A 22,962-nucleotide genomic window follows, 5' to 3' on the forward strand; every position below is an offset into this window, starting at 1 on the left:
TGTCTTTTACTGTCCTTTCCACCTTTTGTTTAATGTTACAAAGGATAAGACTCAGATTAGGGATATGAATGATTCACAACGACTGAAATGGTTATTTGCAAAAGAGACTAAGGATGGATTAAGGAATGCATGGGAACTCAGGAAGACAACCTTATATCAGTAATGAGTGGGTGATGATGACGATGGTTATGATGATTTATTCCTGTATCTATTTTCTTTTTTTGGAATATGATTTGAATTAATATGTGAACAGCCTGCTGGACGTTGTTCCCTTGTAGGAAGGAAACTGGTGTATTGTTAGTGTTTGATGTAAAGGCGTCTTATAATCCCATGAGGGATGGGCCACAAAAAGGCACTCATGACACTAAAATTCAATTCATTCATTCATTCACACACAAACCAGTTAGAGTTTATGAATACATTTTCAATAATGGCTCAAAACACTGAAGCATTAAGTTTTTATACTTACAGAGTCCACATCCAGCACTACCCCATGCAAACCAAAGGTCTTCAACATGCCCCGGATAGCAAACTTGGGCAGGGCTGTCCCTCCTGTAGTGCTGTTGGTATTGTTGCTGTCCGGACAGCGGATGACCACAGTCAAGCCTGTGTAGATTAAGCAAATCATCATACAGGTCAATCCATTTTCAGAAGCCCACAGACAAGATTGATGTACAGAAGTACAATGTGTCAAATCAACAGTTTTAATACAGTGTTTACTTACAATGCACCCTCATGTTAGTTCATTTTAAGTGTGTTGGTGTAGTGGTGCAGGTGAATGGTACCTTTGCGAACTTTGTCTATGGTGAACTTGTTGGCCTCATCCTTGATATCCTCAATGGTGGGGAGGTAAAGGTCACGAGGAATGCCGCCGTTCTCTTCATAGAGGAACTCCACTGTCTGTCTTGCAATGTCAACCATGCCTGAGTCACGGTATAAACAGCGTTAAACTTGTTCTTGTTTAACAGATATTTAAGAAACTTTGACATCAAGCTTATGCTTTAAACTCATTAAATATGTTATTAACTTTTGCCAATTAATTTCATGTCAAATTTAACTGTAGCACTATAATTACTTAACCTTGTTCTGATTCGTTAAAAGATAATTCATTTTGAATTATATTTAAGGCAGTGCCCTCCTTGCATGCTGCATGACTGCACACGAATTAATAGCAATAGTTTAGAAGGCAATTCAACAGTAGAAGAGCTACAAGTGGAACAAACATGTAGAGGAGATGCATAATGAGTATGGCTGATGGAAATTGAAGGCATATTCAATATTTTTGACATTCCATCAATGTTCTGAATGTTCGGACATTTACTGATGTAGTGTCTTATGATTCACCCCTGTATTTTAAACTAAGCAACTTTTTACTGACCTCTATTGACCTGTTACCTCCTTGTCTTGAATGTTAAATTATGTTGGCAAAATAGGTTGTGGTTAGTGTTTTATGTTATAGTAATTTACACTGGACTTTTAGGTTATGTTGTTATGACATTCTTTCATTCGTTACCTAGCTGCAGAGCTCCTTTGATTTGGTCCAGGCCAGATTTCCTCTCAGCCTCGTTACGGAACCGCCTACGAATGGTAGGGAACACTTTGGTCTCCCAGGCCTTTACCAGCAAGGCATAGTGGTCCTCCTAAGGCCAAACACAAATCCAAATGAACAATGAAGTGTGCAATCTTTTGGAAGTCATTATCAGAAGATGAGAAGTGGGGAGAAGTGGAGGCCCCACTCACTCTTGGAACATCATCATCATCCTCATCATCACTCTCATCATCTGCGATTGGGGGGGGATGCGGGTCAGGCCCAGAGGTGACCAGGTTCTCGTAGCTCAGCTCAACTTTGTAATGGCACGACAAGTCACTGTTGTACTCTGTGCCAACACAAAAGGACAAACATTGTATCAGTGTAGTGCACTCCCTACCTGGCTTTGGGGGATATTTATGCAAAATCAAAGAGGTAAAGGAAAAGCATGCACATTTAACGAGGATAAGGCTGAAATGAACATACGTTGCTGGGCGACTGCCACAGCTGCAATCCGACAAGGGGGTCCATGGGAGCCAGAGTCCGAGGTAACACTTGCACCTGCATCATTATCACTGTCTGAGGCCATTGCAAAGGGAAGTGCTTCAAAATTTGCACTTATTTCCTCTGCAAGGTCTACACACAAGTCTGCCGCATTTCTGTGCGCTTGGCCCTCTGCGTATGCAAATGGCCGGCTTCCAAAGTTGGCACGAATCTTTGAGTTCTAAAAAAATAATAATAATGAGAAGATTAACTGCATTAATCCTGAGGGGAAATTATGTCACTGAAGAAACTAAAGTGACCGTGAAAGCTTTATATTCTTAGTCAAAAGAAACCCACCTTTTTTTGAATGTGTACCAGGGGCCACATTCCACCAGCTACATCCTCAAGGATGGGGCTGAGCCGCTGGCCACAGTAGGTAAAGTAGACCCTGCCTTTAGGGGCCTGACCAGGGGGTGGAGGAGTGCCCTCAGAACGCTCCCAGCCTATTCCAGCCACGTCGCCTGTGTTTATACAAACATATGGTTACACTCTCAGTAATGACTCAGCGTTAACAGTTAATGACATATTTTAAAACATGCTAACACTTGATACAGCTTGAGTTAAGGAAGCAGGATATGCTTGCAAAATAGCTTTTTAATTTGAAAGAGCAGCCAGATAAGATAGAACGCTTTTAAGGAGTTTAGTTCAAATCCATAACACACATTGCTGTATGGATTTTTAAGTTGACTAAATCAAACATGAGATGGTAGATTGTATATGAAGAAAAACATATTTTGTCTCCTGTCTCACCAGGAAGTAGAGCCACATCCAGCCTGACACTCTTCCACTGCAGCAGGCTGGAGCCGTTATAATGTACTGCCCTACCATTACTGACACACACACACACAGACAGACAGAGACAGACACACAGAGATGGAACAACACAAAAGAGAAGGATAGCAGTCAGCACTCAAGTCAGAGACAGGGCAGTAAGAAAAGGATGGAGTCTCTCAGTGTTAATATGCAGATGAACATACTTATGAAACAGACAAGTGCCGACAGGGTTGGTCCACGCGCCGTCTCTCTTCTCTGCCTCGGTGGCAAAACCAAAGGACACAATCGGGCCACTGTCCTCCTCAGAGTCTCCATAGGAGACAATTTCTATCTCCCAGTAAAAGGACGGGGCCTGCAGGGACAAAGAGAAGTAAATGTAAGACTGTGGACAGGCTGCGGTATCAGTACATGGTTTTTATTCTAAGAAATACATGTTCAAACAAACTGAGATAACAAGAAGTGTATTCCACTGTGACGTGCCCACCTGAATTGGTACAGGACAGGTGGCGTAGATGAAGGTGCCCCTGGGCAACCCTCCTCCAGCACTTGGATCAGCCAAGAAGGTGACAGAGGTCAGACGGGATGAGAACATGCAGGCACGGACCGGAGGGAACACTCTGGATGGACACCAAGTGATCTCCTTGGGCTGAAGACACAGGCACATCAAAGGGATGAGGAGATAAGTGGGGCCAGCAAATCTGACTAGAGAGTTCAATTTATCAAAAATGTCTTTGAAGATTTTTGAGTGCATTATGAGTTGAGGCTTGCAGCAATATAAGAATTTCATATTATAATTATCTTGCCTTCAGCTGTCAGTCAATTAAAAACATGTTCTACAGATTTTCCATCAACACAGAACACAGAAATCAGGCTCTCTTTGATAAGGGAAAAGCTCAGTGATCACTTTTTCTGTTTTCCACCTCCTTCCGCGGCAAATGCGTATTTTCAGTTGCATCTAGTCCATGTGTATGTTACATGAGAGGGGATTTCTCTTGCGAAAACTATGCTATACATTTGGTAACTCCCACCTGCCGTCTGTCTGTCTGCAGTGGTGGAGGAGGAGGCCGAGCGCAGTCCCGGTACAGCATTCTCACTCTTTCACACTGAGCCTCAACCATCCCGAGACGCTCCCCTGCACAAGAAGACAAAACTCTGTCACACACACAGCTGTGAATGATGTATTACAGACTAAATACATGATGCTGTAAATGTAAGGTTTTGGGTGCTCAAATTATTTGAAATGCCAGTATGTATGCTCACCAGGGCTGCATTCCTGTGCAACCAGGTTGAGAACCTCAACAGCAGCAGGACACTGCTGGATGAACTCTTCACAGAAGGAGCTATCCTCCAGGAGCTGTGCCATCACCAGGCATGCCCTGAAAACCATTAAGAACCACGTGATTTTTGTCCAACCTATGATTTTGCTGTCAAACATCCTTTACATTTTTTAAATGTTTCACATGCCCACATTTTAAAAACAGATTAAAAACTACTCAACCTTAGACTATCAATAAAATCAAGTCAAAACTGGAAAGGGCAAAAAGAAAGACTAAACCTATCAGAAGCAGAAGCGTTTATTTACATGAATGTTTGCTAACCTGGTTCTGATTTCAGCCAGCAAGCGTACTGCAGCCATTACCGGGCTGGAGCCATCCCCTGTAGCTGGTAGAGAGGTGTGAATGGAGAGGCTGCCCTCCTGTGGCAGAAGCATGGACTGCACTGCTTGTACCACTTTTTCTGTGATCGAGAGTTTGTAGAGGGGGAGAGCCTGTTGGGGGTTGGCAGAGAGTGAAACACAAGTGAGATTCAAGCAGATATTTTCCAGAAAAATTAAAAAAAAAAGGACTGTATTGTATTTGATGCTGAAACCTATACCTCAGATCTGGGTGTGCAGAGGCGTGATATAGGTACTGTCAGGATGTCTGAGGCTTTGCAAGCTCTTCTGTACTCGCAAGAAGGGAACTTGACTGTAGCGATGCCCTCCTGCTCATTGATGGACATAACTATGCCCACACTGCCCAGCACACCTTTACCCACCACCTGCAGAGCAGAGGAATCACAGGAAATATGCCAACATGTTAAAGCTTTTGATAGTGGCAGTGACAGGTTAAAATGCTTTTATCTGGGATGCAAATTGCAGCGCGAGTTGGTACAACAGTATAGCATTTTCACTGATTCGTCTCCGTTAACTAACCTGGACCTCAGAGCCAATCTTAATAGTTTCTTTGAAGCCCCCAAGAGCGCAAAGTGCAGCAACAGCTTGTCTGCCAATGGCCTGCAGCTTAGCCAGTTTCCTGCCACTGCTGCTCCCATTCTCCAGAATACTCTCAGCATACTTCCCCAGCTGAGGGATAAACATCAGGGCCCGGGAGAGAACCTACCACAAACAGCAAAGGAGAAAGCATTAGGTTTAATGGAAACAGCATCTCATTGTTAATTATTTTTAATGGTCAACAACCATTGTGATAATGCCAAACACGGAATAGTACTTTTTCAGCAGTACTGGTCCAGATCTGAGCGGTGTTGGACTCAGGGGCAGTGAGCAGGCTATGCAGCAGAGCAATAACCTCAGCAGCCATACTGTTGGCAACATGGCCACTGATGAAAGGCCTGACAGGGTCCGATCTGTTCAAAGCAACATTTAGAAGTCAGAACAAGTCTGTCACATGTAGCGTTTGACCAGACAAACACACTAATTAACTGACAGTATGACCATTACTAATTTACTGATGCCTATAACTGAATGCTGAAGAAATCATACATACATGTGGTGGAAGTGCACAAATCTAGTATTCATACTACCGTAGTTATTCTTCTTTGCTTACCTGGCCAGGTCAGCATTCCTGTCCCTGCAAACAGCGGTCTGAGCAGTTTTCTTCTTGTCACCAGTGGTGATGCCTCCAGCAGCCTCCTGGGCTAGAGTCTCCACTGGTGGACCAACACTCACTATCAGACCAGACTGGGCCCACTTGTTGGCCTTCCTCAGGGCAGCAGATGCCTCTTCTGTGATCACCTCACAGCTACCACTCTAGGGAGGGTTTAAAATAGGACAGCAGAGGTAAGGATGGCACTTGGAATAAAGCTACAGAAACACAAGTTGTTTTTTATACAGTAAACCTCTTACCTTTGTCATGTCTCTGTCCATCTTCACCACCTTTTCCATGTTTGCTCCAGTGCCAAGCCGAAAGGGACGTCCCTCTGAGCTGCTGCATTTTGTGAGTGAATGGAAGATCATGTCATAAAAACCCAGACTAAGCTTGCTAATGATAAATAAAAACAAAGATATTAAGGACAACCTTACCTCAGAAGTGGTTGTAGAACCTCATGAGATGACTGGTCCTCTCTCTTGTGGATAAAGATTGATAGCTTGCCATCAACCGCCTCTCCCTCCTCCCCAACATCCTCAGACTTCAAAGCTCCTTTGGAACTGGCCCGGGACAGACTAGTGTCTGGCTCAGAGGAGCTTGGGGAGAGCAGGGTCTGGCAGCCTGGTAAAGAGGGAATATTGTAAATATTAAGAATTAGCAAGAGAAAGTAGCTTCAGGACTATCCAGTTGCTCACATTTTAGGCATTTGAATTTTTAATAAAAGAGCAGTTGCTTACAAGGGCCACACTCAACCACACATTTATTGAGTAAGAGAGACCAACCTGGTACCACATAGTCAGCCAGCTTGGCTAGCAGCAAGGCAGCGATACGTGACGCAGGGTCACTAGCATCTTGTTGCTCAGCATCTAGTGTGTTAATAGAGTAGCTCCATGACGGCAGGGCCACATTACCACAGTCCTCCACACTCATGAGAGGCAGGGCAGCTCGGCATAGCTGCAGGATGATAAGTACCAGCTTTGGAGAAGGTCTCTGGTCAAGCAGCAGAGACAAGAGCTTAGAAACACAAGCTGGCTGGCTCAGGATAGCTTTCCCTATGTGGCTCCTGGAATACAAAACAAAGGAAAACATACAAACATTGTATACATAGACACACACATACATGCAAATAGATGATGATACATCTACATCATTTACATACATGATATAAGATTTTACCTAGAAAGGTCATTGAGCAGACTGAGCACATCCTGTAAGGCATCATTGCCAGCTGCCTGGTTCCCACAGCACTCTGTGGCTCTCGCGAGGTGATTGGTCAGCAGGCTGGACACCTGCCGAGCCAGACCAGAGTGCACTGCATCTGTAGACCCACCTTTAAAAACAAAAAGAATGATTACTAACTTTGTAATTGTGCAACTATTTCATCTGAGCATGTGAAAAAACATTAACATTCTTAATGTGCACTTTAAGGCAAGTTCTTCCTGCCTGCCCTACTATACCAGTACCTTTTCTAGACCAACACAAATATATTGAGTTTGATAGCGGTTCACATATGATCCTACAAGCAAAACATACCTTCCACCTTCTCCCACTCGATGCAGCGGTTAGCCAGCACCTGGAAAGCAGCCCAGGCCATAGTGGCCACCTTCTGCTTTTTGGTCTGCTTCTCGTTTGAGCTGCATTCCCTCTGACCACTTAAACTACACAGGCTGTCCATAAGCTGGACCAGACCACTCCGAACCAGGCACTGCTCCTCACTCCTATCACAACACAGATAACACATGAGGGTAAGGAATCTGAAGGTTTAGTGTTAAAGAGACAAATCAAAAAAGATAACGCAAGCTGAATTCTCTTGCCTGGTGTAGGGGATTGTGCAAAGCAAGCCAATACTGTTGGCACAAGCTATGGGGTAGCGAGCACATAGTGACACTACAGATGTCATGGTCTCCCCAAAGGCTTCCTGCACCTGCTCTACCATTCCGCCACAGGTCAGCTCCTCGATTCTGCACAGATGGCACACAAATACAGATGTATAAAAGCAACCAGGCGCATTCATTCATTATTTTACTGTGCCATTTTTTTATATTGTAATATGATGACTACATTGCACATGCATCTTATTGAGTATATCAACAGAATTTCTTTGTAGGTTAGTGTGTGTGCTTATAGCTCCCTTCTCTTACCTTGGGCCACTTTGCAGTACCATAGTGACAGGTCCCACCAGGTGGGTGACCCCACCAACTCTGACTGCAGCAGTGAGCAACTCCCTCATATGAACAAGTGCCTGCTTCCGTGTGCTGCCACGTCTCCAACGTGTCTGCGCAGCAGACAGGAAACTGCTGCTTGACACCTACAGAAATTACAGATATAAAAAGATTGCAATGTCAGAGTTCACCTTTTGACCATTATCGTGCATCCTTGGCAACAAGCAAGTCAATAAAAAAAGGAGTGAGTGATGAGTAAGAGACTTACAGCCTGATCAGGTGTAGTTCCGATAAAGGCGAAGAGCTGTCCCAGCAGCACACTATATGTTGGTTTGTCACGGCTATCCTCTATTGCCAGAGACTGCAGCAGGGTAAATGAGCTGCTGCGATGACTAGTAGGATGGTGTCGCCTCCTAAAGGCAAAACAGCAAGTAAAGGAATAAAGTTCACTAAAGTGATTCTCGAACTCTAAATCTATCAAACAAAAATAGACAAATACCTTTGTGGCGCGTGTGTAAACTCCAAGTCCTGGTTAGCAATCATCTCCAAGTCAGAGGGCGCAGACATGCTGCGTAGGAAGACTGGCTGCTTCACCATGGGGATCACTGTCTTGGCATCTGAAACTGACTTAGAGGCTGGCACAAAAACAAATCAGAAGAATTAAGTGAGAGTCAAACTCACTGCCATTTTGTCTCATATGACTGATGTCTTGGGGTAAGTAAAACACCTACCAATCATGCAGGAATTACTAACTGACAAACGCGGACAGGTGAAAATATTGATTCACAGAAATAAGACTGTGACACAATGTATTTCCAGGAATTCAGGTAAATCAGACTCCTACATGACTGTACCCATAGATTTAATAAGGATGCTAGCTCATGGACATTTTAATAGCGTGAATGTGAACACTGCTGCCAAACAAGGTTTCACTTTGCAACTAAATAGTAAAACAAGAACACACATAAAAAGACTACATTTACCTGGACCAGGTGTGCCAGCAGGTGTGGTGGTTAGGCTTCTGCAATGTGGAGCGATGGTAACATGGAGCAGCAGCTCAGTGCGGTTCATCAGACTCTTCACCAGTGCCTTCGTTTTGGCCAGTGAGGTGCTACTTCTGAGGTGCATGGTGTTTACCTCCTGAAAGAACTTCTCCCTGTTGGCGCAGATACAAAATGTTGCTGTACAAACTGACCCATAATCACTGAGAAAATGGCATCTGTTCTAAGTGCTAGGATAAGCTTTAATTACTTGCCTCAATGCAAGGACAACATTTTCCAAATCACTAAAATCCAGTGGGACCTCCTTCAGGGAGCAAAGTAGTTCTAGCTCCTTAATTTTGTTCTAGAACAAAAAAAACAACAAATTATGAATATCAAAGCAAATTGTAGTGGTACTGGTATAATCTCTAGAGCAAAAGTTGTAAATTGTGTGTGTGGAGCATTGTACCTCATAGAAATGGTAGTCGTGAAAGAAAGGAGTGTTGTTCTCCAGCTTTCCCTGATGGGCCTCCTCTACCTCATTCTGCCACTTCTGTTCCAATTCTGCGACACTCTGAAAGCAACACAGACGACTTTTTGCTTCTGTTCAGGTCGGTAGCCTGATTTACTTCTTTTTTTTTTTTAGCTTAGCTCAGGTCTTCTGGTCAGCCTCCACCTTATTTTAATTGATAACATATTGCGTTGTTTTTAATATTGCTCTCATATTTCTAGGTTGTATTTAAATATACTGCCCATGATGAAAATATCTCTCCAATTTGTTGTCTTATCAGCAGCATCCTGGTGATTACAGATATAATAAGGTTGTGTAAATATGCCCAGTCTAGCAACTTCCTGGCTGCAAATAAGTATAGCTTTGCAACAACACCATGCAAAAGTAATTCCCCATCAACCCTATTCCCTGCAGCCGACAGGAAGTACTTTATTAAACTATCTAACATAGAACCTCCTTGAATAGCCTAATTAAAAACAGACAAAATGACAAACATACATAGTGTGCACAGTGTGTTTTCCACTAACAGCAAACAAACATATTTTAAGCATATTAGTTTTTAAAAACCGTCCTGTGTAACAGAAGCTCACCTGCAGCTGACGCTCCATAGCATTGATCTTCTTGAATGTCTCGGCCATGATCTTACAGACCAGGTCATACTCCTCTGCGTGATCCTCACGGTACTGGTAGTTGACAAGTGACTGAAGGGCATCCACCAGGCTTAGATGTTTTATGACACAGGACACTATAACCTCCTCCATAACATCTGGCCTGATCACCTCCCTTACAGAGAAAAATGGTTGAGTAAAAAAGTTATGCTTTCGACAAGAAAACAGTTTCACTTGATAGAGGGTATACAGTAACATCACTATATCACCTCCACTATCCACAGAAAAAGTAACCCACTATGGCTTCTAAATATTCACCGTATGAAGCTGTATAAGCCAGAAGGCATACAAAAGCCAAGATATCCAATTTTAAAGCAGGATGTGTCAGCCTAATCAAAATCACAAGGGCTTCAAAGGATATTCTGATCCTCTGTGGACCAGTCTGAAAAACTTTACAATTACACAGCCTTAGAAAGTGTTGCTTCACCTCTCTTTAGTCTTCGATAGTCTGTGAAAACTTCTGTTTGGATTTGTGATTTTATCATGTTTTTACGTTTCTTTTTGTGTGTACAGTGATGCCACATGCACATCTTCTGTACTGTGACAGCATGACCCTCTTACTTGATGCTAGGACGGAATTGTGGTCGAGCCCTTCCAGACACCTCTCGTAGCCTTCCCATGATGCCTGGAGGGAGGCGGATACGAGGCAAGTCGAAGTAGGTCCCTGGCATGAGGCCTGGGGGTGGGATGAGCACATCAGAGGGGTAGGTGAACTCCCGGTCCTCCTCAATAGTGAGTGGCAGAGGTGAAGGGCTGGGTGTGAGGGCAGGAGAGATTGCACCATTTGCTTCCACCTGCCACTGACACCTTAAGAAAAAAAACACACCTGTCACCAGTCTGTCATCGTGGCTGCCTGCCTGTGATCAACTACATACCACTGAAAAATGTGTCCATATTATTACTGTGCTATATTTATCACATGGGCAATCAATATCTCTGGAAGACATTTTGTGATAGTCTCATTTAGCTGTGTCACCTTTGCAGCAGCTTCGAGCAGAGCAAATCGTGGCAGGCTTCCTCCTCTCTCGTCACCTCTGGCCCGTTATACAGAATGCGGAGCATTGAGCAGGCCAGCACTGACAGACCCAGTGCGAGGTCTGCCAGGAAGGGGAGGCCTCCAGAGACATCCTCGGATGACTCCTGAAAACAAAAACAAATAGCATCTTCAGAATTAGCTGTTGCTCTTCATGTTCCACGCTGCCACTATTAAACAATGGTACAACACGTATGTTTGGGACACGCCAGTGTAACCCTAACCCACGTTTTACCTGAGCTCTGACAGTGCAAGAGAACCCCCACATGGCTTTATCAGGGGTGTTGTGCTCACGTCCACTCCTCATCTCGAAGGAAAACGTCACAGTGTCTCCTTCAACCTAAAACAGGACACAGAAAAAATGTAGCTCTTCAAGACTGTACATACACTATGTGTTCACTGTGTACGTTTGTGCAAAACAGTCTCTTTTACCTTGACAAGGTCTTTGGGCCATCCTGTCCCCAAGACACTGCGGCTGCCATAACCCAGAGTGTTCCCTCCATACTCGGTTACTTTACGACTGTTGGTGTTGGGACCAGCATAGATAACCAACTAAAATATGAGAGAATATACTTATTGTAAGATATCCCCAACCAGAGCTTTGCTATGAAATTGCACGCAGTGTATGTGAGAGCTACACAGGATGAAGGCCATTGTGCAATACAGTGAGTACATATTGTGAGTCAATACCTTGTCATAGTCATACTGTGAGGAGCAGCGAGAATCAAAGCGAAGGTATAGGCAGCGGGCTCCTGGGATGTGTACTGTCTCCTTGAACTTGTAATTGTCCCTCACAGGGTGCACCGTCTCTACTGTCTTCCCAGCAGCCCATGGGGCAGGGATCTTCAAACCAGTCAGGAAACCGGGCTCCTCACGTTCGTCAAGAATTCTAATATCATGGATACAAAAGAATTACGGGTTTAAGAAAACAGAGCTTATAACAGACAACACAGCTGGTACTTAAGTCACTGTAAGCTCTTCTAAAATCATGATGAAATAAGATTTCCTCATTAAAACCCCAAATCATGCAGCAAAGTGATCCATCACGTAATCAGATGGATTACTTGTGAATTAATTTTTAAGATTATGATGGTGGACTTTCAGAAAACTTACTTGTCATCAGCAGCACATGCCTTTGCCCCCTGCCCTAGAGAGCCACCCATAGGTGGAGGCTCTTCAGTAAAAAGTGGAGACTGAGTCTTTAGTAACAGGGCAGTCTGGAACACAGAGTGAAAATAAATACTTTAAGGATGACTGCTTTTTCTACTCGAGGAAAAACTGTTTATTTAATGCAAGAACTGCCTTTTGGACTGGCAAGGCTCCAACCTGGCTGGTGTACAGGACCAGCTGCACCAACTGAGGCATGAGGGCGTCAGCGAGAGTGAGGGTCTGCAGGTTGGGGTGCATCAGAGAGGTGAGCAACACTGGCAGCAGGTGCCCAAGCATGGTGGCCTTTGTTACCTGTTCCAGGCCTTTCAACCTGAACAACAAGAAGAGAGAGGGTGAAAATTAAATGTTAAGGTGGTGGATCCTAGGCAGAAAAAGAAGAAAAGAAAAGGGGGAATTTGAAAAAGGTAAAACAAAGCCACGGTGATTTTAAAACCCTGCATCCATAAATGATTTCTCATGCACTCTTTCATTCTTTTTAAGGCGGCAGCAGCATTACTCAGGTTTAGCTAAATCTTGTTTCACGGTAAAATAGTGCATTAGAGCGAACCAAGAGAACATCCTGTCTGCTTTTATTTTTGTCAGTTACACTATGGTTTTATGGTAATACAGTTGACACCACAGATTGACTTCAAAAGTCTGCTCATGCAACATACTAAAATAAGAGGCCAGCAGATTCTAAAGGAATCCAGCAGCCACTGTGGCTGACTGAAAAGGTACTTTTTAAAAAAATGCAGTTAAAAGTTTACCTGGTTTCTCTGTCAGGGATGTCGCTGTTAATGAGAGCTGTGGTCACCTGCTGCAGGGTCTCCAGCACTTCATCACATCCCACCAGGATCTTGGTTGCTAGGGACAGGATACTGCTTTGCAGCTCCTGAGGACCACACATAGCATAGGCCCACACTTACGTAACTACTGCTTTCAAGATTTTCAATGATCATATCTCTTTCATGCAATACAGAAGGTGTACACATATCATTTCCTTACTTTTATGCCAACAGATTAAAAAAAACTCCATATATTAGCACAATCCGAGCTGTTTATTTACAGATTAGACCATAAATTGTTCTGTTTTTACCCTTTTATCAGTAACCATGGTTAGTGATATTTAGAAACAGCACATCCTTAGTAAACATAACACTCTTAACTGATATCATTAAAACTGCAAAGAACACAAATTACTATGCAAATGCTAATTACACTCCTGTTGCTCCGTTTGGGGTTGCTAGTCTCTCATTGACAGACACAAAAACAGACGTCACATGCACAGAGGTAGGGGTAACTAAAGGGGATGTTTACCTGTACCTTCATTGTTTCCCCTTGTAGGGAGCTGTCACTGTCGTCATTGTCATCCGGACGGATGAGAATGGTGTTACTGAGGAGGTGGTTCTGAACAGCCATGAGGTAGCGCAGACTTGGTGAGACAACCTACAGAGACGGAAAAAAACATTTCAAGTTTGTAAAAGTGCAATCTCACGAAACATCTTAGTGAGCACAGATGGCATTTTGTGCTGCTGAACGGATAATCATACTGGCACAGTGGAGAGCAACTTCTGGAAATCGTCTCGGGCGACAGTCTGACATTTGGTAATGACGAGGCAGGATTCCCGGACTACTGTCTTGAGGATACAGTGCAGCAGCTCATCACTCAATCTGTAAAAGAGATGGATTTCTGTCACTCCACAACAAGTGGATACCTACAGGGAGCTAACTTAAGACTAAGACATGGCATTGTTCTGTGCTGGTTATCAAAGGCTATGGGGAATGACGCTGCACACTTTAGCCACTTACCTGTAGTGGTCATCTTCTTCACTCCCAAATCTATTCTTCTGCAGTTGGTCTGCCAAGTTGGTAAGGATGACATCACGAAGTTGAGACAGGCCACTGTTCCTTTCACCTGAGCGTCACACACAAATACACAGAATATTAGACATATTCGCCACAAAAGAGTTAAAGTGCTGGTCATATAAAAAAAAAGTGTTTTTCATAATCACCTTCAGTTAAAACCAGTTTCAGCAGTTTGTTGAGTTCAGCCTCCCCCTGATACAAAGTATTCAGGCCTGAGCTACAGAGAAGTAGAAAAGGAGGCAAACAAAGAAGGCCCATTTAAATATCATTATGATCACTGATTATACAAAACACCATTTTAACTGTTGCTTCTGTTTTATATGTGACTTACCTGATGGCCAGGCACACCTCTCTCTGAATCTCTGTTCCTATCTGATCCACTGGAGCCATGAGCAGCTGCCACAGGAGTAGGCCTGAACGACGCACACTCTCCCTATTCTGCTCCGACTGAGGATTGAAAAACCTAAACACCACCTACAGAACACAGCCAAAAAAAACCCAAAAAACTCATAAACACAGAAATGGCTGAATCATTTTCTGCAAAACTGTCCCCAGCTGCACCTCAAACTGACCTGGAACACCACCAAGATGCAGCGGATGATGCAGGTATCTCCATTGACCATGGCCTTCTCCATAATGTCACAGATGCTGCTGAAGTGACGGGCCTCAATGGGATGTTGTTTACCCAGTAGGGCCCCCAGGGGCAGGCTGTTGCTGCTGGCTGCCAGCAGGTTGAGCTGGTGGATGCACATAGCACCTACATGATGAAGCAGCTGGTTGATCACCTCGCCAGTAGCCACAGTTTCCTCTGTGAAAGGACAAGTTTTACAGATGTTACATTTTCTGACTTGACCTCACACAGGGAGCAAGTGTGCTTTCAGTGCAGTTTTTATCTACCTTTGGGTTCTTTGATGACATGGCTGACACCGAGCCTATGGCACACATGATGAAAGGCTTGGTTCCCAGGATTGCACCATTGATCTATGTAATCACTGGAGCAGGTCCAGATCAAGTTGTTCAGTGCATCATAACATGCTCCTAAGAAGATTGGAGAAAGGTCGTAAATTGTAACGTAAATTGGCAATGGCTATCCTCTGTGAGTTCAACACATAAAAGTAGAATGTGACAAATTAAGTTTACCTAGCCCTGCCACCTGGGCTCCCCTGCCTAGAGAACTGCCAGGAGCATCGATGAGGTCTGCACGGCTGCTGAACTGACCATCAGCCAGGTTAAAAACCAGGCTGGAGGCTAAAACTGACCAAAAATGAAATTGAGTTAAGGGAATAAGCTTATCACTGACAATACTGTATAGTACAAAGCATAGGGTTTTTTGTTTGTTTGTTTCGTTTTACAAAACTTCGATGTTTATTCGATAACAAATAAAGCAATTTGTTCTACCTTAGCTTGTAAATGTCTATATTGAAACGTAATGTGTTCAAATGTTATTCTAACTCTATAACTCAACTTCAAGCTGTAATCAGAATATAATCAGAACAATTGTTATTCACCAGCAGCAACACGATGCAAAATGCTTGGTTTATTTATTGACTTTTCAAAAGGTTTTACATTAAATTACATTTAATCACATTATCTCTAACTTTTTGAGAAAAATCACAGCATAACTGTCAGAAGTTAAGATGAAAAAAAACCTCAACATGAGGATTTACAAGTATCTGTGTGTGCTCTTACTTTTGAGAGAGGACAGGCTGCTGGTACCTCCAAATAGGGAGCGTGTCGCAGAGCTCCCAGATACACCGGGAGGTGAAACGAGCATCACCAGATAGGTTCCACACACATACATAGGGGTCTTTCTCAGGGTCTTTAGAGGGAGTCCACAACTAGTGTTGACAGCTACAAAAGAGTTAAACAGAGAGGTGTCACCGGAGAATATTCTAATAATCATAAAAAGCATTAAAGCATGTATGTTTTTTGGATGACTGTAAGTTTTGCTGATGAATTACCCGACTGTTCCTCTTTGACAGTGTTGGTGATGGCAGAGCCTGTTAGAGCAGCCAATGTGGCAGAATGGGAGGCCCGGAAGCGTGACATTCGACTCAAGAGAAGCTCATTCAAGCACTTTGAAGACTCGCCTTCCTTGCGAGTAAGAATAACCCTCTCCTGCAAGATGTCTGCAACGCACAACCCTGTCTGTGTCTGCACCATGGATAAGGGAGGAAGGGAGAAAACATCAAAGATGGACCACAGACATAAACAAACTTAATACAGCTGAAACTACTGTATATGGCACAGCATGTGGGACTCACAGACAGGTGAAAGACATCCATGAAGACAGAGTGGCCTTTCTGCGTCTTCTCATTCAGGCTGGCTGGGGACCAGACCCAGTACAGGTAGGTTCCATCTGAGCAGAGGTGCAGTGTCGTCATGCTGCTGCCTACAGGGAAGTGATGGGCTGGCATGGGCACAATCTGGCACACCTGAAAATGGCACAGTGGACATTAGCCATGGCTGTGGCTCTGCTTGTCATTTCAACTGAATTTTTAAGAACTGGTTGGCGTTTAATGATCACAATTAGACTGAACATGGCTATTATATAGTCCCTGTCTTCCAACGAATTCATACATGTATGCTTATAACTATTCCCCACCCTGACCTTCTCCCGACCCAGAGAAATGCTGCCCCATTGTGAGCCTTCATGCTTTGTTTGCATGATCAAATCACTTTAATGTTGCATGATGGGATAATAAAACTGCATTAAAATGAACAATAAGCATGTATGTGAGACTCGTGTTGTATACAGTACCTGGAGGGTGAAGGGGTCAATGACCTGGCACAGCTGATGAGGCTTGGCATCAAAGGAGGAGGGACGGTGGAGGAGACGACCGCTGCTGAACACCACCCAGCCAGGCTCCAACTCTTCATTTCGACAGTACACAAAACCCCTGCACAAACACAAACACGGTGCATCTATTTCTGTGTTCTGTATCGTGTACAATTTGAATACTTCTTTTCTCTGCTTGGAGGTGGACCTTTTTGTTGAAGACCCGGTTGAGACGCTTGGATTTGATGCAAAATGAATGGGTAGCAACACAGCATCACATCACATGTATACATTATGTACACATGTATTGTATTAAAATTCTCTGCAGACATTAAGCATCTTGTTAACCCTATTCAGTGCTGACAATGACAATTAATTGAGAGTATGTCCTCCAACAAAAGAGTTGGCATGCTTGTTCAAAGCTGTTAGGGGTCCACAAATCTAGTTGTTTGCATGCCATTGCTAAGAATTGTGCTAATTGCTGTAGGTTATTGCTGTAGTGTGGATCCTACTGAGTCTCATTCCAATGTTTGTTTTCCAAGTTGTTATTTCTCAGATGGAATTGAGAAAACAGAGATACTTCTAGCATACAATTAGCTAACTCACAGGCCTAAATCTGACACATGTACCTTTTATGCAAGTGAAAAAAAACAAAACTCTGAATTCCCCCTGAATTCTAAAAACACATTGTGGAAGAAAGCTGCCGTCTGCTTTCCAATTGGGTAATTTTCTACCACAGCATGGAATTAAGATGCAGAGCACACAACGCCCTTTTGTCCCTTTTAAAAATCAAGCCAATCAATCAAAGACAGTTAGGGCGGATATGACTGTGTACTGCAGATATTAGTTTAAAAATGTCAAGGAAATGACGTAGTGCCATTGTTGCCTTGGGATGAAATTATTAGGGATATTTTTAGTGTTTCACTCTCTCTTTTCTGTCTTTCTCTCTTGCTATTCTCTGAATGCTGCGGATAAAGAAAGGCAGGTGGGAAGGAGTGTCACATTACCTCAGTGTCCCATGTAAACCAGAACCCAGCTTGCTGAGTCCTCTCCCAGAGGAGTTAGTGGTATACAGATAGAGCCCGTCTGTGGCTAGACAGCGCCCCAGGTCAGTGTCTAAAAGACACAGAGCCAAAAAAAATTTATAATATATTAATATATGGTTAATGACAGGCAGATGACAGACAATTGGAATGAAAGGTAGGGGGAGGTATCAACAGAGGAGTGGACTAAGTGGAGAGGGGGAGCTGAGAATTAGGACGCTAAACAAGGTCATGGCATCTGTTTGCTTTGCTTAATTTTTCATTGTGAGAATTGAGATACCTCCAGAGATCAGGAAGTGTCAGGTTATCTTAAAATGTAAGTATGCAAAGCGTCTCTATGAATATAAGCTCCGATCGGCTTCTGTCACCCTACAAGGTCAGCTGATGGATTGCTGGAGAGTGAACATCACTCTGCCTTCCTTGGCTTTATCCCTGAACCTCTCAGTCACTTCTCTTTAGTTTCAACATGAGCCCTCATCTCTTCACTGTACATACATATACAGTAAGACGAGCCTTGTACCAGGCAATGCACTCTCCTCCCTCCTTGTTGGGATTCTAAACACTCCATGCCTTTCAGACAAAGGGCATTATAAATAATCTAAAAGTGAATAAATAAATCAGAGGCAGTATTATGATGGGAAATCTGTCAAGCACAGTCCCCTAGCCAGAAAACTAGATATGTGTACAAGACTTAATTAATCAAAACTACATGAAAGAACTGACTGCATCTACAGTGATCTACTGTTCACATTTTGGGGTTTTACAAGTGTAGAGGCAGATCACACAAACATTTTTACCTTTACTCTCTGCTCCTCCAGCAGAATTATCTGGTGTGGGTAGCATGTCCTCAAAACCCCAGGACACACTGTGTTTGCCCCCCAGGAGGCAGGATGGAGAGCCTGGGCCTCCTTCCAGGAGCAAAAGTCTAAAGCAGGAGAGATACAGAGCAGTTACACATTGGGAAAATCACTAATAACTATCTTTCAGATGAACTGAAGTACTGCCCTTACCTGTACAAGACATCTGACACAGGTAGCTGGCCCAGGTCGGTTTGTTTCTGCAGCAGGTGCACTGTGTGGATGAAGGTCTTCAGAGATCCCCTGGAGAACAGTTTGGCAGATTAGTCAGGAGGCCTCAGCATGAAATACAAGTGAAAGCTCACTGTTAAGCAGTCCTGGAACAGTAAGTGGAATAATACTTGGCCTGAATTAAGAAGGGGATCCGTTGTAATGTGCTGGGAATTAAAATGTAATGATTTTTTGAATCTGAATAAAATTATCTTTTCAGTTAAAATGCAGCAGAGAGATTATTTTACACAGTGACACTCTGGGTGTAATGAGCAACCTACTTAAGTTTGTGCAGTGTTCATTTACTGCCTCGTCTCATCTAGACTGAACACATTCAAGTAATTCTATATTCAGGAATAAGATCTATGCAAGAAGACGTCTACTGAAGTGCTATTCTGGCATTCTCTGATGCAACAGAGGCGAGGTTTGTAACTGCAGCTTTGGAAAACATCTTCAACTGGGCATAAGAAGAAAATGGAAGGATCAATAACGACACGATGATATTGATTACTACTGACTGATACTATTGATGTCCATTGTGATGACATAATTTTTACAGTCAACCTCCTCCCATGCCAACAAAAAAGCTAAAAAATTAGACTTTTCACTTGTGTATCACCAGCATGACACCGTGTTACTGGGAGACATCCAACCATGTGCTGTACTGAATGTATGTTTGATTCAGTGCTTAAATGGTCCACGCGAGTCATGTGACAGTGTCCCCTTCTCCACCTTGGTATGTAAACAGCTTATCAACAACTGATATCAGAGTACATGGCTTTACCGTCTTTTTGCTTACTTACCCCTCTCACAGAATTTACTAACTGACACCATCAGAGGTGAGGGGGAGTAAAGCTGATAGCTCTTTAATTAGCTCCCACTGTCGGTGAAAAGGCACCAGGGCTGGATGGTTCCCCACAACAAAGAGCTCTCAGCCTCAACAGAGGCGGAACAAAGAGTGGAGAGTTCTGGTTTTGACAAGTCAAGATCAGTTGTCACCAGCAGAAGCCAGAGTTCAGGCACAAATGCAAAAAAAAAACAAGCGCATTCTGCTTTTCCGCTGGCTAGGTGACATGCAAACCATCAAACCAATTATATTCGATTTCAGTTTAACTTCCTTTGTTTGATGGGTTTTTTTTGCATGTGAGCAAAGGACAAGGCAAATATTGGTTATAAAAAGAACCCCTTGCTACACGCATATAACACACTGTGCGTAGGGCCCTGTCTCTCCCAAGGGCTCTCTGCTGCTGCCCCATGGATTTCACAAACGGTAGAATAATGGCTGAAGCTACAGCAAGAGGCAACAATAAATGTTTCTTCTGTATAAATATCACTCTCAAACAGGGCTAGTAGCTCATGCTAACAGAGCATAGTTCAGACTACAGCTCCAGTTGAGCACTAGTTTGAGGTCAGAACATAAGAGCAATGCATTGTCACTGAGCTGACAGAAAGCAGGAAGTCTGTTTATACCCACTAGTATAAAGATATATACGAACACCAATCACCAAATGTTCAGCTACTTCTTTATCTAATAGTGCGAACATCGAACGAGACTGCTACAGTGTGTGTTGGATGGTTTGGAGCATTGAATCAGGCATGATCATTCATGTAGTATGTACACTGAAGAGAGAGAGGAGAGAAAGTAATCAGTTGGTCAGTTATGTGCTTATTTTAGATTTGGCTGCCAGGAATAACTGACCTGCTTGTGAGTAGAGTTACTAATGAAGTAACTCAGTACTGCTTTTACCTTTCAATGAGTTCTTGTTACTTCAAAAGTAACAATAGGCCTTCTGGCTTCTCTAATAACCCTTTACTGAATATTGTTGGTCCAATACTGTGTCTAAAAGAGCCAACGGAGGATCCGTAACAACTGTGAAGGTAGGACAGCAATGAGAGAATGTATGGCCTCACCTTGCACAGGCAAGTGCCACGAGTGCAGCAGCAGCGTTTTCCCTCTGTCTGTGTGTGTGGAGGATCTGCGTCTGAGCCTGCCCCAGCTGTTGGCCTGACTCCTGGGCACCATCTTCCAGCCAGGAGCAGAGCAGCCCCTCCAGGCCATTGAGGCAGTCAGCGGGCTCTTTGCTGAGGCTGAGTGGCTGGCAGTCCCGGAGGCAGGCTAGCAGTACCTCTGCTGTGACACCGCAGAGCGCCGGGTCACTGCGAGTCTGGGACTGCAAAAGGGGGAAGACCAGCAGCAGACCGACACGGGAGGTGAAGGGCGCCTGCTCGGGTTGCTGGAGCAGACCTTGTCTTTTGAGCAAGGCCAAGGTCTCCTCATCAGCCCCTCCAGTTCCCTCTCGCTCCTGCTGCTCCTCCAGGGCCAGCTGCCGCTGCGCCCCCCACAGGCCACGCAGAGCATTGAGACGGTACTCCAGCAGGCGTGCATATGCATTGCTCTGATTCCCACAGACAGCACGTAAGCGCTCAGCAAGCTCCACCGGGTTCTTCGTCTCAAATGTTAGAATCTGGAGGACAAAGGAAGAGAGTAAGGAAGAGAAGAAGGATAATAAGAGATGGCAGACAGACAACATTTTACAAGTCAGGGGGAAATGAATGAATTAATTCAAATATAGAAGGAGAATTTAAATTTCACTGACATGGATTTGAATTTTGGGTTGTGAAAAACACATTGTGTTCTACGTACCTTACCTCTACCAAAATTTTACCTGAGAATAATTTTAATAAACTTTAGTTTAAAACTAAACTAATTCTTTCTAACATGCCTTTTATTTATCGGTGCAACTTACAGCATTTCCACAGTACAACTATGAATCTTTCCACAAAATAAACTCCTGTGTCTACAGATCCTTGGACTATGAAACAATGGTCAGAGATAGCAAGGTGCATTTGGGATAGCCTATCACAAGTGAAACAATGTGCCTCATGTGCACTTAGGCAGCATTTCAGATATTGATTACACTCTGTGGCCCACGAATCATGGACTAGAAAAAAAATCCATTATACCATTTAGCAGGCACAATTTGTATTGATTCAATTTCAGAAATGCTACTAATGTTACAGTAACACTCCTTGGCTGGATGCTGGGCCTTCTCCACCTTGCTCTGCAAAACACTGCTGCAAGTGGATAAAAATAGTCAGCATCACAACACCTACGAAAACAACACTGAATGACCCAGTCAGTCTTAAAGCTGGACACAGAGGAGGCCAGAAATGTAGAGAATCAGAATATAACTGAGAATAAGAAGACAGAACTATGTTTTGGTATGAGCTACTGCCTACCACACATAGGAGGCTGACACCAACAATCATGGCTACTCTATTTCTACTTTAGCTTTGCTTTACAAACGTGAAGTTGAAATGGGAGTTGAACATTTTGATTATATGAAATGTCCATATGTCCAATGTCATAACAATTTTGTGTACCTTGTTGTCACCATGATTGCCACTGTAGCACTTATAAGGGAATATTGCCTGCACAGATTAAACCAATGTAAAAGTACAAAACAGCCCTCAATTTATGCATGCTGCTAAACTAAACAGTGGTACACTGAGCAACATCCTGCGCATTTCCCCAAGGGAAAAGTCCAGCTGTCAGTTATTGTGCCTTCACCAGCACGTCCACATAGTTTCTTCTTGCTCTAAAGCAGCTTGAGCAAAAAGCATAAGTTCAGAAGCTGTGTCACTGCATGTCTGTTGTTGAGCTTAACAAAATGAAAAACTAAAGGTGAGGGGTCAAATTCAAACCTGCCAATTCACATTCATTAATTAACCAGTGGTTTGTCATCTGTTGGATCTGATTGAACATATGTACTTGTATCAGCCAAAATAAGTGACATGTGGCTGATGGCTGAATACTTAACAAGCCATGTGCTGCTTTTATGTTTCGAACACTAGTATTACTGGTGCTAATAATGTAATAGATAATAGCTCATTGTGGTACTACTACTAGTACTGAATATAATGTGGTATTGAATTGGAGAAAGTCAAATGACAAACTGGTCATTTATAACACCAGCAAAAAAACTTGGTCA

The 22,962-nt window shown here is 43.4% G+C and overlaps 1 protein-coding gene across 1 annotated transcript in view; it reads right to left on the reverse strand.

Annotated features, from left to right (window-relative positions):
* LOC139283816 (probable E3 ubiquitin-protein ligase HECTD4) overlaps nucleotides 1–22,962 on the reverse strand; it is a 34,906-nt gene that overhangs the window by 9,979 nt on the left and 1,965 nt on the right. The window contains exons 2-54 of the mRNA XM_070903857.1: nucleotides 20,882–21,435; nucleotides 18,914–19,003; nucleotides 18,701–18,828; nucleotides 17,868–17,976; nucleotides 16,843–16,981; nucleotides 16,346–16,516; nucleotides 16,043–16,235; nucleotides 15,771–15,932; nucleotides 15,222–15,335; nucleotides 14,979–15,119; nucleotides 14,654–14,889; nucleotides 14,413–14,555; nucleotides 14,228–14,298; nucleotides 14,025–14,130; nucleotides 13,766–13,886; nucleotides 13,533–13,661; nucleotides 12,983–13,107; nucleotides 12,393–12,546; nucleotides 12,180–12,283; nucleotides 11,757–11,955; nucleotides 11,499–11,618; nucleotides 11,302–11,406; nucleotides 11,010–11,173; nucleotides 10,595–10,840; nucleotides 9,956–10,148; nucleotides 9,324–9,428; nucleotides 9,126–9,218; nucleotides 8,864–9,026; nucleotides 8,374–8,509; nucleotides 8,143–8,284; nucleotides 7,854–8,020; nucleotides 7,527–7,673; nucleotides 7,246–7,430; nucleotides 6,889–7,042; nucleotides 6,495–6,775; nucleotides 6,147–6,333; nucleotides 5,970–6,051; nucleotides 5,671–5,873; nucleotides 5,335–5,470; nucleotides 5,040–5,222; nucleotides 4,721–4,885; nucleotides 4,444–4,613; nucleotides 4,106–4,221; nucleotides 3,874–3,977; nucleotides 3,330–3,491; nucleotides 3,049–3,197; nucleotides 2,822–2,901; nucleotides 2,369–2,532; nucleotides 2,015–2,252; nucleotides 1,741–1,877; nucleotides 1,514–1,640; nucleotides 786–923; nucleotides 470–606 (exon numbers count right to left, since the gene is read on the reverse strand). Of these exons, the coding sequence (XP_070759958.1) occupies nucleotides 470–606; nucleotides 786–923; nucleotides 1,514–1,640; nucleotides 1,741–1,877; nucleotides 2,015–2,252; nucleotides 2,369–2,532; nucleotides 2,822–2,901; nucleotides 3,049–3,197; nucleotides 3,330–3,491; nucleotides 3,874–3,977; nucleotides 4,106–4,221; nucleotides 4,444–4,613; nucleotides 4,721–4,885; nucleotides 5,040–5,222; nucleotides 5,335–5,470; nucleotides 5,671–5,873; nucleotides 5,970–6,051; nucleotides 6,147–6,333; nucleotides 6,495–6,775; nucleotides 6,889–7,042; nucleotides 7,246–7,430; nucleotides 7,527–7,673; nucleotides 7,854–8,020; nucleotides 8,143–8,284; nucleotides 8,374–8,509; nucleotides 8,864–9,026; nucleotides 9,126–9,218; nucleotides 9,324–9,428; nucleotides 9,956–10,148; nucleotides 10,595–10,840; nucleotides 11,010–11,173; nucleotides 11,302–11,406; nucleotides 11,499–11,618; nucleotides 11,757–11,955; nucleotides 12,180–12,283; nucleotides 12,393–12,546; nucleotides 12,983–13,107; nucleotides 13,533–13,661; nucleotides 13,766–13,886; nucleotides 14,025–14,130; nucleotides 14,228–14,298; nucleotides 14,413–14,555; nucleotides 14,654–14,889; nucleotides 14,979–15,119; nucleotides 15,222–15,335; nucleotides 15,771–15,932; nucleotides 16,043–16,235; nucleotides 16,346–16,516; nucleotides 16,843–16,981; nucleotides 17,868–17,976; nucleotides 18,701–18,828; nucleotides 18,914–19,003; nucleotides 20,882–21,435 (8,268 nt within the window). The remainder of the gene's footprint in view (nucleotides 1–469; nucleotides 607–785; nucleotides 924–1,513; nucleotides 1,641–1,740; nucleotides 1,878–2,014; nucleotides 2,253–2,368; nucleotides 2,533–2,821; nucleotides 2,902–3,048; nucleotides 3,198–3,329; nucleotides 3,492–3,873; nucleotides 3,978–4,105; nucleotides 4,222–4,443; nucleotides 4,614–4,720; nucleotides 4,886–5,039; nucleotides 5,223–5,334; nucleotides 5,471–5,670; nucleotides 5,874–5,969; nucleotides 6,052–6,146; nucleotides 6,334–6,494; nucleotides 6,776–6,888; nucleotides 7,043–7,245; nucleotides 7,431–7,526; nucleotides 7,674–7,853; nucleotides 8,021–8,142; nucleotides 8,285–8,373; nucleotides 8,510–8,863; nucleotides 9,027–9,125; nucleotides 9,219–9,323; nucleotides 9,429–9,955; nucleotides 10,149–10,594; nucleotides 10,841–11,009; nucleotides 11,174–11,301; nucleotides 11,407–11,498; nucleotides 11,619–11,756; nucleotides 11,956–12,179; nucleotides 12,284–12,392; nucleotides 12,547–12,982; nucleotides 13,108–13,532; nucleotides 13,662–13,765; nucleotides 13,887–14,024; nucleotides 14,131–14,227; nucleotides 14,299–14,412; nucleotides 14,556–14,653; nucleotides 14,890–14,978; nucleotides 15,120–15,221; nucleotides 15,336–15,770; nucleotides 15,933–16,042; nucleotides 16,236–16,345; nucleotides 16,517–16,842; nucleotides 16,982–17,867; nucleotides 17,977–18,700; nucleotides 18,829–18,913; nucleotides 19,004–20,881; nucleotides 21,436–22,962) is intronic.

The sequence above is a fragment of the Enoplosus armatus genome, chromosome 4, assembly GCF_043641665.1.
Source record: "Enoplosus armatus isolate fEnoArm2 chromosome 4, fEnoArm2.hap1, whole genome shotgun sequence".
In the NCBI taxonomy this organism is placed as follows: Eukaryota; Metazoa; Chordata; class Actinopteri; order Centrarchiformes; family Enoplosidae; genus Enoplosus; species Enoplosus armatus.